Source organism: Abramis brama, assembly GCF_963993115.1.
Source record: "Abramis brama genome assembly, chromosome: 16".
NCBI lineage: Eukaryota > Metazoa > Chordata > Actinopteri > Cypriniformes > Leuciscidae > Abramis > Abramis brama.
This window is the reverse complement of record NC_139978.1, coordinates 34710506-34722095: the sequence shown is the minus strand read 5'-3', so window position 1 is coordinate 34722095 and position 11590 is coordinate 34710506. Positions and strand designations below refer to the sequence as shown.

At 36.3% G+C, this 11590-nt stretch overlaps 1 protein-coding gene across 1 annotated transcript; it reads right to left on the bottom strand.

The window, feature by feature from the left end:
• Positions 1-2604: 2604 nt before the first annotated feature.
• LOC311065771 (4-galactosyl-N-acetylglucosaminide 3-alpha-L-fucosyltransferase 9-like) lies at positions 2605-4979 on the bottom strand. Its single transcript, XM_084086511.1, has 2 exons — positions 4863-4979; positions 2605-3852 (listed from the first exon to the last, which is right to left on the bottom strand). Exon 2 carries the CDS (start codon positions 3842-3844, stop codon positions 2732-2734), a length of 1113 nt encoding a protein of 370 aa, XP_083942637.1. The 5' UTR covers positions 3845-3852; positions 4863-4979; the 3' UTR covers positions 2605-2731.
• Positions 4980-11590: the final 6611 nt, after the last annotated feature.

Genomic DNA, 11590 nt, shown 5'->3' with positions numbered 1-11590 from the left:
CGCTACACAAATCAATACAATATTACATTTTGTCAATATGAAAAATGAAAGGTTCCTTACAACAGATTCAATGACATTATATGTTTTAGAAACCTTTGAGTTTAGAGGTTTTGACATTTTCTTAAAGGAAGTAAAAAGGGACTTTATATCAGAGGAGAATATTCTAAAATCAGGATTACATTGAATGGCTCTGGCTTTGTGAAGATGAAACTTCAATATTGAAGTTTTCAATATTGCAAAAGGAACATAAAGTAGATACATTCTCTCAAAAATAAATTACAAGGGTAATATCTATAAACAATTTTGAAATGGAGCCTATTAACTTGAATTGGGGATCTTCCCCAAGGGGGTAATCTTTCAGAAAAAACTGAAGCTTCCCCGGGGGCCGCCATTGATTAGCAGACCATCACCTGCTGTTAGCATTCCATTGACTCCCATTCATTTTGGCGTCACTTTGACAGTGAATAACTTTACATCTGAGGCGTTTAAAGACTCCATTTGTCCATTATTTATTTCTAAAGAAACACGAAAATGTATAAAAGGCTCCATTATCTTGTATCTTACGTTATGGCCCCGTAGAAGCAGTTTTTGTAAAAATGGGCTAACGATTGCGTCATAACCACGCGACTCTCTGTCGCACAGTAGAGAAATTACCGTATGGACAGGAGGAGAAGCTCGTGGGCAATTGGGGGGACGTGGAGGCAAAATGACAAAATAATTAATCAGAATACTTAGCAAGAGTTTCTCCTGCTCCTAGCTCGTGGACACCTCCTACTCACACTCTCCATCTCTGCAAGATTCGGAAGGGAATGATTCAGATTTCTCTTGGCACAGCTACTAGAAGACAGACGGGTTGCTCACGTCACATCTACGTCGTCAAGCTCAGTTTGAGTCTGCACAGTACGCTCAGCCATCAGGAAGTGAGTGCTTCTAATTGACTTCACTTTTCTCTGTTGAATCCAATGGGGTCGCTGTGTCCATTTCTTTTACTGTCTATGATCTTCCCACCAAAACCCAGTGGAACATACCATTTCCAGGCTAGTAGCTTAACACTTATGGCTACAATAAAACATCACAATTCCACGACCTTAATATAAATACACATTCAAACACATAATAACATACTCAAATATCATCATTAATCAAATATTCATAATACATGTATCCCAACATATTGTATACCAACTATACAATTACCACTTCAAAGAACTTACGTCTGTCCTAATAAATGGTAAAACCCACTAATTAAAGGAGAAGTTCAGGACATACCCACCAAAACCCATCCCTCAAAACACAGGACCAGACAGGTAAGCTCTACTCTGAAATGTATTACAAAATACAAAACATATACCCAAATAAAAAGAAAATATGAAACCATCAAAGCCTCTGTTCCTTTCTTGTATTCAATTAAAAAACACACTATTAACACTTTGAACACTAGATATTGATATTGTCTTGAAACACATAAATCACAAAGTAAACTCAAGAAATCAATTTACAATATACACAATGACGCCAAAAACTGATTCTTACTGATTATGTAATTGGCATGATACATTTACCTGACTAATAATAAATTGTTACATTTGGATTTATTGCGATGTACTCTGAAATGATTAACTTTAGTAGATTACGCTGTATCCATCTATTTATTTAGTTTCAGTGGATTTTTTTTAATGAATCTCACACTAGATTTGCTAGATTACAGTTTCGTTTCTGGCCCTTTTTTATAGAATATTCTGGTCATAAAATATGCTGGTTTGAGCTTCATGTAATCATGGCATGAAGTTTGGTCAAAAGTTGTAATTGACATTTAATTCTGTTTATCTCTTAAAACAATTATATTTTCCTTAGTCTTCTATTTGCTTCAACTCTGTGATGACAACCTCGTCATTGTCGTTGTTTAAAAATGGGCTTTCAACCATTTTGTTTTAAACAGTGTCCAAATGTCTTTACTCATTTTTGCAGTTGGTCTGATGCTCACTGCATTAATTTTTAGCTCATCATTCTGCCTCTGTGATGCTTGGTCCCTTAATTGATGCTTGCAGCTGAGAGCACTATTTCCCATTTATATTATAATAATGATTTTTAATGGTTTTATAATTTTTTTATTTTTTTTACACAAACCATTTTTTAAATTTAATTACAGACAAATACAATGCAAAAAATACAAGACAAATATAAGGCATTGTGGTACAGTTCAGAGCATAAAAAAACAAACAAACAACAACTACATTTTAAAATGAACATATATGTAAACAATTATAATAACATAATGGGATAAAGTGCTATAATATTAGGGCAGTTACATGAATTTGAAATGCATTAAATTTGTCTTGTCTTACATTATACATTTTTTGTTGTGTGAGCTCATGTTTGAAAGGGTTTCAAAGTATATTGTGAGATCAGTATTTATTATAAAAGGTAATATTTGGAGGGTTTCTTTTGAGTTATGATTTTTAATGTTGATTAATAGAATATAAAAATTTATATCTGGGGAAAATACGTTTTTGATAAGATTTTGATTAAATAAATGTAAACACTTAGAAAAATCTTTCAAAAACATTAAAAATCTCACTGACCCAAAACATTCTGAACAACCTCCCGAGAGAAATAACATTTATTAACTTTTGCCAGTTTTATTATCCAAATTTACAAAAGAGCAAGGATCAAAACACTATAAAAATCATCAACATATGTAACAAACTCCACAATCATAGGTGATCATCGATTAATTGAAATACCATTCATAGAGGTCATGAATTTCTTTATATTCCTTGTGTGTAGCTATATAATCACAAGCAGTGCATATGGGCAGATCAAACTCCTGCTGCTGCAGTAAATGAGGAGTTGGAGAGAGATATTTCCTCCAGTTAAAGAACCTGCCATATGCTTCTTCGTCCTTGTCCAGCTGAAGCAGATATTCTGCTAGTGACTTTGCATCTGGGAAGTCATTCACATGAATGAAGGCATCGCCGGGAATAAAGTTTTCATAGTTTTTTCTGGGAGGACCCAGAACCACAGGGACGGTTCCTGCAGCAAGCGGCCCATTTAACTTCTCAGTGATGTAGTCCTTGTGGATGGAGTTCTCAAAGGAAAGGTAAAACTTGCAGCTAGCTAGAGTAGGATAGTATTCCGTATGATCCAAGAACCTTGCATAAGCCTTTCCGAACATATGCACTTGGATGTATTTGCTGAATTCTTTATAAAACTGGTTCCTTGTGCCGACACCTGTTGATTCAGCATTGTTACTCACAATCCAACACACCAGTTTGTCCTTTTTAGGGATTACAAACTCCTCATCTGGTTTCTTCCTGACAGTCAAATGCAACCTGGTGAAAATATCAGCATCTTGTCTGTAGCTGAGAGTGTGATTGAACAGGTTTTCCAGACCAGGTTTTTTCTGAGTGTTGGTCGGTGATTCTAGATTAAACCAAATCCACTTCTGGAACGGAGGACGAGGAGATGGAGGAAGGTTGGTCAGGTCCCAACTGATGGACTTGTGATAAATGAGGACAGCGTCTGCATCGCTGTAGAGAGATCTATTAACCGTCAACAGACAACTATCGATATTGAAAATATTTTTGCAGTCATTCAGGTCGAATCTGAAATCTTCAGGCCAGAACCACATCAGAAGAATAGGTTTGTCAATAGGTTTGTCTTCTGCTGCATCCGTAAGAGAGCTCTTGCTCGTGTCAGAGTTGTATTGTTTAGGAATAAGAAGTGGAGGTGGACAGTTGTTTGAAGGTGATAACCAAAAAAACACGATTATCACAGAGATTAAACCTGCAAACGTCACTATTAGACTCAGACGACACAGCGATGAGCCATTTGTGATGAACATTTTCGGATCTGAGGAGAAGGACAAAAAGAAGTATTTGTTAATGAAAGCAAATAATAAAAAGAAATGTCTAAAAATAAATGCACATACAGTAAATTTCAGAAATTTCTGAAAATAACTCTGAGATACACAATATATAGGAACTTTCATATATCATTATATGACATACTATCTGGGTTATGGGAACACAATGCTTTAATATGTTCCCTTAATGTACAGTAAATGTCTAGGGAGCAATTGAGGAGTTGCATTTAAAACAACATTTTAAAGTTTAAAAATACATCTTTCAACAGATCTCCGTTACTTTTAATTCATTTTACATTTTTCTTAAAAGAATATCCCTCTGGTTTTTCAATACAAATCTCATCCTAGATTAACAATAATGACTCAGACCATTATAAACTAAATGCATGTAAACACAACTGACAAAACTAGCATTGCAGATACTCAAGTATTTTTCTACAAATTTAAAATTGTAAACAAAAAGTTATAGCAAACATCTTGTCATCATCAATAATGTAAATATACCCAATCCAACTACATTAAACCGTTAGATCAGAAAAGAAAAGCAGGTTTGTCAAGTTCTTCCACGGGTTACTGACAGATGAAGCTGCGTAATGTAATCGCACAGAAATTAGACCTTCTCTTAAAACAAAACGCAACAGTAAAACAATCCTCATGCAACATTTAATGCCATGACTATGATATTTGAAGACTTCCTGCACCAATTTAACACCCTTTAGAGGCCTTCATTTGTGGAAGAGCCTTTTTAAGGCATCTAGGCTATAATAGCAACAGCAATGAACGTTAATCATCATCTTGAACATTTTTAATTGCTACATGTTTAATCATTATCTTGAACATGTTTAATAGTTACATTCTCTCTTTAGTAGACTCTTATTCAAACCAACTTACAAATGAATAACAAACCATATCAAACGATTAGCTTTAATGTTTTATATTTTAATTGATAAGTATCAAAATATATTTTTGGAACGAATACAGATAATTTATTCCTCACCTGTTTGGCAAACATTCAAAAACAAGAAAATGCAATGTGCATTTCTGGGTCATGTACGAATCAATTGTGACACTAGCTGAAAAGACGGTTACGTAGTTTCCTGTTAAAACAGTTTCCTATTTGTTTCAGTTCACTCAACATTGAGGAAGAAGCTGACGGATATGGCAAGCCATTTTAACATTTAAAAGCTAGACTGGATATGTGTTGCAGATATCTGTAATTCAGTTTTGCCTAGTCAAAAAGAACATTTCAGATATCCACAACTACATTCTTCCTATCCATAATTGTCATTTCAGATATCCACAAAGACATTCTTCCTAGGACAAATGACGTCACTTTTGCCATTCATTTGTATGGGGTTTATCATTACAGATATCTGCAATTCAGTTGCAGATATCCACTATGTGAATTACGGATATCTGCAACTGAATTGTAGATATCTGTAATTCTAGTTTGAGATATCTTCAATTTGATTCTGACTAGTCATAACTCCAGTTCAAGATATCTTTAAAGCCACACCGTGGACTTTGTGACCTAAAGAGTTGACGCATACGAGTTATTTTAAATGATTCCTCAGGCCAATATACAGCGTTTGACACTATTAATGCTCCGAGCGGGGCTGCCCTCTTGAAATACCGCCTATGTAAGTTTGGAGAAGACGGACCGTCGTTGGCCAGGTCATGTGACCTGGAGAACGTATCGCTTTACGGCCATCACGTGACCATAGGCTCTGATATACTCATGGAGCAGACTTTTGCGACAGTGCTGCGGCGCTTGTGGCCTCTAGGGGCGCTAGACGTGAAAGTTACAGGTCTAGCGCCCGCAAAAGTTCTGCGGTGTGGCTTTAAATTGAGCGTCAGCGTCAGTTCTGGCAGGCCAGGTAGTCAAGACGCTGCTAATGCTGTTTGCTAACAACACTGTCCCGTCAGCTGATCTGCTCCAGCTGAGCTGCATTAGCTCGTTAACTCCCCTCGCTGCTCAATGGCCAAGCTCAAACAAGGCGCCCTATTTAAAGCACATTCAGTTTGCTCATACATGCTTGCTGCTCGCTTCTGCTGATCTGTACGCTGGTAAAAAGCTGTTTAATTCCTTCATCTAGCTTGTTTCACAGAAGGTGACTTAGTCATCTCTTCATAGCGCTTACACTGTAGACTGTAAAAACAGTTCAAAGACATAATTCTAGGTAACAGCATGTTTTAGCTATTGTGGTCTTGAATAGTCATTTCAGTAATTAATAATTTTTACCATAATATAATTGCTAAATTAGGGTGGCTCAGACGACACCGTTCGAGACACTCAATTTCTGTTTTGGGGGGAATAGCTCATCTAGTCAAAATTATGTGAGAGCCCTTATGCTGCTGCTGCATCCCCTCATGCTGATAATACTCTGCTGTCCCCTGACTTCTGCTAATTCATGAATGGTCAGGGGACTCATCTGATCAGAACATACTGCTGCTGCTGTCCCCTGATTCTGCTAACTCATGGGTGGTCAGGACTCATCTGATTATAACATATTGCAAATTATCCGTGTATTTGTAGATTACTAAGCATATAAATTGTTAAAATTAAATCATCCCCTGTATCTCAGAGGATTGCCAGGTGTGGTTTTGTTTGGGGGGATATTTTAGCTCTCACAGTCCTAAACTGTGTGAGCGTTCCCTAATGCTGCTGCTGCTGCTGTCCTCTGACTCTCTGCTATTTCATGGTGCTCATGAAAGGTCAGAGGACTCCCTGAACAGAGCCATACCGCCAAATTTCAATTCAGGAACATCAACTTGTTTGCAATCTATTCAATAAAAATTCTTTATTTTTATTGTCTGTGTTCTTGACTTAATGGACCTGACAGAATTCACCTCAATTCAAGATATCTACATGTTCCTTTTCAGATATCTTAAATTAAGTTTTGACTAGGCGAAATGACGTTGTAGATATCTGTAACTGGAGTTATGACTAGTCAAAATGACGTTGTAGATATCTTAAACTGGAGTTAGGGATAGTCATAATTTAATTGTAGATATCTATTATCAAGTTATAGATATCTTGAAATTAATTTTGATTAGAGATATCTGAAATTTGAGATATCTGTAACTTTCATTCTGCCTAGTCAAAATGTAATTACAGATATCTTGAATTAGAGTTTTGACTAGGCCAAATGACGTTGCAGATATCTGTATGCATCACACTTTAGGCGGGAGCAGAGCGTGTTGTTCAAATCATCAAATCACATAGCACCTGTTAACTGTTAACTTTAATTAGCACTGATTAGCACCATGTCGGAGCAACCAGAGTTTTTAATCGTCTTTTTAATGCTGTTAGATACTGTTTCAAACTGAAAAAATAAAATAAAAAATAAGAACTAATCTGAACTAAGAACTTTTTTCTCATCTAAGGAAGTTAATGTTATTGTACTTCCATGGCAAGAATAGCATGCATGTCAGCATCTTTATTAAAGTGAATTAGTGTGAATCTCTTTCACGCATAAATCTTACGGCAACAATAACCTTTTAAGCATGATCATAAACATAGTATTGCAACATTTTTTTTTGTTTTGTTTTTTTTGTATATAAAAATAATTTTCTGGTGTTTTTTTCGATTACAGCCAACGCCATGACTGCTTCTTTCTTCTTCCATTCAGAGAAATAAGGAAATGAACCCACTTCTTCTTTGAATATGGCAGGGAGGGGAAATGGATATCTAAAATAGAGCAATGTCATGCACATTAATTTGCATGTCACAGTCACGTGGCGTCGGCGCTGTATCAAGTCAGACAAAATTTCTAACCGGCATGAACTGCTTCAAGTCAGCCGCCGATCGGTCTGCGCAGAGCTGCATGAAGTCGAACAAGCCTAAAAGCACGATGGGAAACGACTTGCTGACGACACAGCTTAATGCTCATTGGTTTAAACAACTGTGATGTATTGTTCTCTTTTAAAATGTTTTGATTTTAAAACTCTAATATCATGTTTTATGTGTATATGTTATGTGTGAATATTCCCAAACTATCTGACAGTGCGATCTCTTTGGGTTATGCAATTTAATTTTTATAAAAAAATAAAATAAATAAAAACACATATGTCTGTATTAAAGAAAAAAATATTGATAAACATGTATTTGGAATGGAATTAAATAACAAGTAAGCTACTTTGGGTGTCTTGTTCATTTTATTTATTTTCATATAAAAGCAACAGAACTTGAATTACATCCAGTTTATTAGCAACACTGTGCACGAGCGTGAATCACTTTTTTCAAAACAAAACAAGCCTCTTGTTTGAGATGCGCCTTGCCTCGCCTGAAATGTAGTCGAGAGTAGGAGCGGCTGCAGTGAGGGGAGGAGTGAAAAAAGTGCAGGCAAGACGGACAGTTCTCTCTTCTCGCAGTGGATCTGACACCTGTGAGATCAAAAATGGATATCGCGAGATTCACGCTCGTGCAGTGTTGCTAATAAAGTGGATGTAATTTAAGTTCTGTTGCTTTTATTTGAAAATAATTATAATGAACAAGACACCCATTTAATTACATACCAAATACGTGTTTATCAATCATTTTTACTTTAATTACAGACATGTTTTATATTTATATTTTTATAAATATGACAACAATCAAATAGTAAACAGGGAGAGTAAACAGGGAGAGACTGGTTGACACTTCAGGACTGTGTTGTCATCATGTCCAGGCGCAGGTCCTTCATCGGATCTGGATACGGCCTGGATCCGGCAGACTGCGGTAAACCTCGGATAAACAGAAAGACTAATATTAGCGTAGACGCCATTCTTCTTATGATGTAACAAGTACATCAGGATTTATGGTAAGTGTTCCCGGTTCCGGCTGACCTAAACTATGCAGCCTAATATTGAATTATAGAAGTCTATAATGTGTTATGTGTATGCTAGGTCAAAGAGATGTGTTTTTAGTCTAGCTTTGAACTGACAGAGTGTGTCTGCTTCCCGGACAATGTTAGGAAGACTGTTCCAAAGTTTTGGTGCTAAATACCGGTAGGAAAAGGATCTACCGCCAGCAGTCGATTTTGATATTCTAGGTATTATCAACTGGCCGGAATTTTGAGATTGCAATAGACGTGAAGGACTATAATGCGTTAAGTACTGCGGAGCTAAACCATTTAGTGCTTTGTAAGTAATCAGCAATATTTTAAAATTTATACGATGTTTAATAGGGAGCCAATGCAGTGTTGACAGAACAGGGCTAATATGGTCATACTTCCTGGTTCTGGTAAGAACTCAAGCTGCTGTTTTGGACCAGCTGTAGTTTGTTTATTAAGCGTGCAGGGCAACCACCCAGTAGAGCATTACAATAATCTAGCCTTGAGGTCATAAACGCATGAACTAATTGTTCCGCATTTGTCAATGAGAGCATATGAGGTATTTTAGATATATATTTTTAAGATGGAAAAATGCGGTTTTACAGATACTAGACACGTGACTTTCAAATGAAAGATTGGTATCAAAGAGCACCCCCAGGTTCCTAACCGATGACGAAGACTTAACGGAGCAGCCATCAAGTGTTAGACAGTATTCTAGATTATTACGTGAGGAAGTTTTTTGTCTAATAATTAGAATCTCTGTTTTTTTCAGAATTAAGTAGTAGGAAATTACTAGTCATCCAATTTTTTATATCACCTATGCATTCCATTAATTTTGTGAATTGGTAAGTTTCGTCAGGGCGTGAAGAAATATGAAGAGAAACGTGAAGAGCTGAGTATCATCAGCATAACAGTGAAAACTAATGCCATGCTTCCCTAATGATATCTCCCAAGGGTAGCATGTACAGGGTGAAAAGCAACGGTCCTAGTACTGAGCCTTGTGGTACGCCATACTGAACTTGTGATCGATGAGACATCTCTTCAGTTACTGCTACAAACTGATAACGGTCAGATAAGTATGATTTAAACCATGCTAATGCAATTCCACTAATGCCAACATAATTTGAGTCTATTTAAAAGAATGTTATGGTCAATAGTATCAAATGCAGCACTAAGATCGAGTAACACTAATAGCGAGATACAACCACGATCGGATGATAAGAGCAAATCATTTGTAACTCTAATGAGAGCTGTCTCAGTACGTCAAAATCCAGACTGGAAATCCTCGCAGATATCATTTCTTTCTAAAAAAAAGGAACATAGTTGTGAGGATACCGCCTTTTCTAGTATCTTTGACAGAAAAGGTAGATTCGAGATCGGCCTGTAATTGACTAATTCTGTACGATCAAGTTGCGTTTTTTTAACAAGCGTTTACTCATAGCAAGCTTAAAAGTTTTTGGTACATATCCTAATGACAAAGATGAATTAATGATATTAAGAAGAGGATCTGTGACCTCTGGAAGCATCTCTTTCAGTAGCTTAGTCGGTATAGGGTCTAACATACATGTTGTCGATTTAGATGATTTAACGAGTTTAGCAAATTCTTCCTCTTCTATAGCAATGAATGAATCGAATTTTTTCATAGGAAGACTACAATGCACTGCCTGATGCAATACTGTAATAGACGGTTGCATGGTTATAATTTTCTCACTGATATTATCAATCTTATAAGTGAAGAAGTTCATAAAGTCATTACTGCTGTGTTGCTTGGAAACTTCTGGGCTTGAAGCTTTCTTTTTCGTTAGTTTAGCCGCTGTTTCAAATAAATACCTAGGGTTTTGTTTATTTTCTTCTAATAGGGTTGAAAAATAAGCAGATCTAGCAGCTTTTAAGGCCTCTCTGTATGCAATCGTGCTCTCCTTCCATGAAATGCGAAATACCTCTAGTTTTGTTTTCTTCCAGCAATGCTCCATTTTTCTGGCTGTTCTCTTAAGGGCCTGAGTGTGCTCGTTGTACCACGGCGTTGGACTATATTCTTTAATCTTCTTTAAGCGCAACGGAGCAATTGTGTCTAAAGTGCTGGAAAAGAGAGAGTTAAAAGTTTCTGTCGCAATATCGAGTTCTTCTAAGCTATCTGGGATGCTGAGATGATGAAACTGATCAGGAAGATTTTTAATAAAGCAATCTTTAGTGGTAGAAGTGATAGGTCTAACATATTTGTAACACGGAGTCAGCTTTGCAGCCTTGGCTAAATGAAGTTTACACGAGACTAGATAATGATCTGAGATGCCATCGCTCTGCTGCAGAATTTCAACGGCATTAACATTTATTCCATGTGATAATATTAGATCTAAAGTATGATTACGACAATGAGTGGGTCCTGACACATAGGTCCTAACTCCAATAGAGTTAAGAATGTCTTTAAATGCCAATTCCAATGCATCTTTTTCGTTATCCACATGTATATTAAAATCACCAACAATTATGACTTTATCTGCAACCAGTACTAACTCTGATAGAAAGTCAGCAAATTCTTTGATAAAGTCTGTATGGTGCCCTGGTGGCCTGTATACAGTAGCCAGCACAAATCTCAAATGTGATTTATCATTTACATTATATATTGCTATATTAAGCACAAACACTTCAAAATAATTATATTTGAAACTAGACTTCTTAGTAATTCTAAAAATATTACTATACATTACAGCAACACCTCCCCCTTTGCCTTTCAGACGAGGTTCATGTTTATAACAGTAATCTTGCAGGGTGGTCTCATTTAAAGTAATGTAATCGTTTGGTTTTAGCCAGGTTTCTGTCAAACAGAACTTTTGAAGTAAGGGATCTAATATGATGATGATGATATCTAGGTATCATAGAGCACTATTTCCCATTGATATTATAATAATGATTT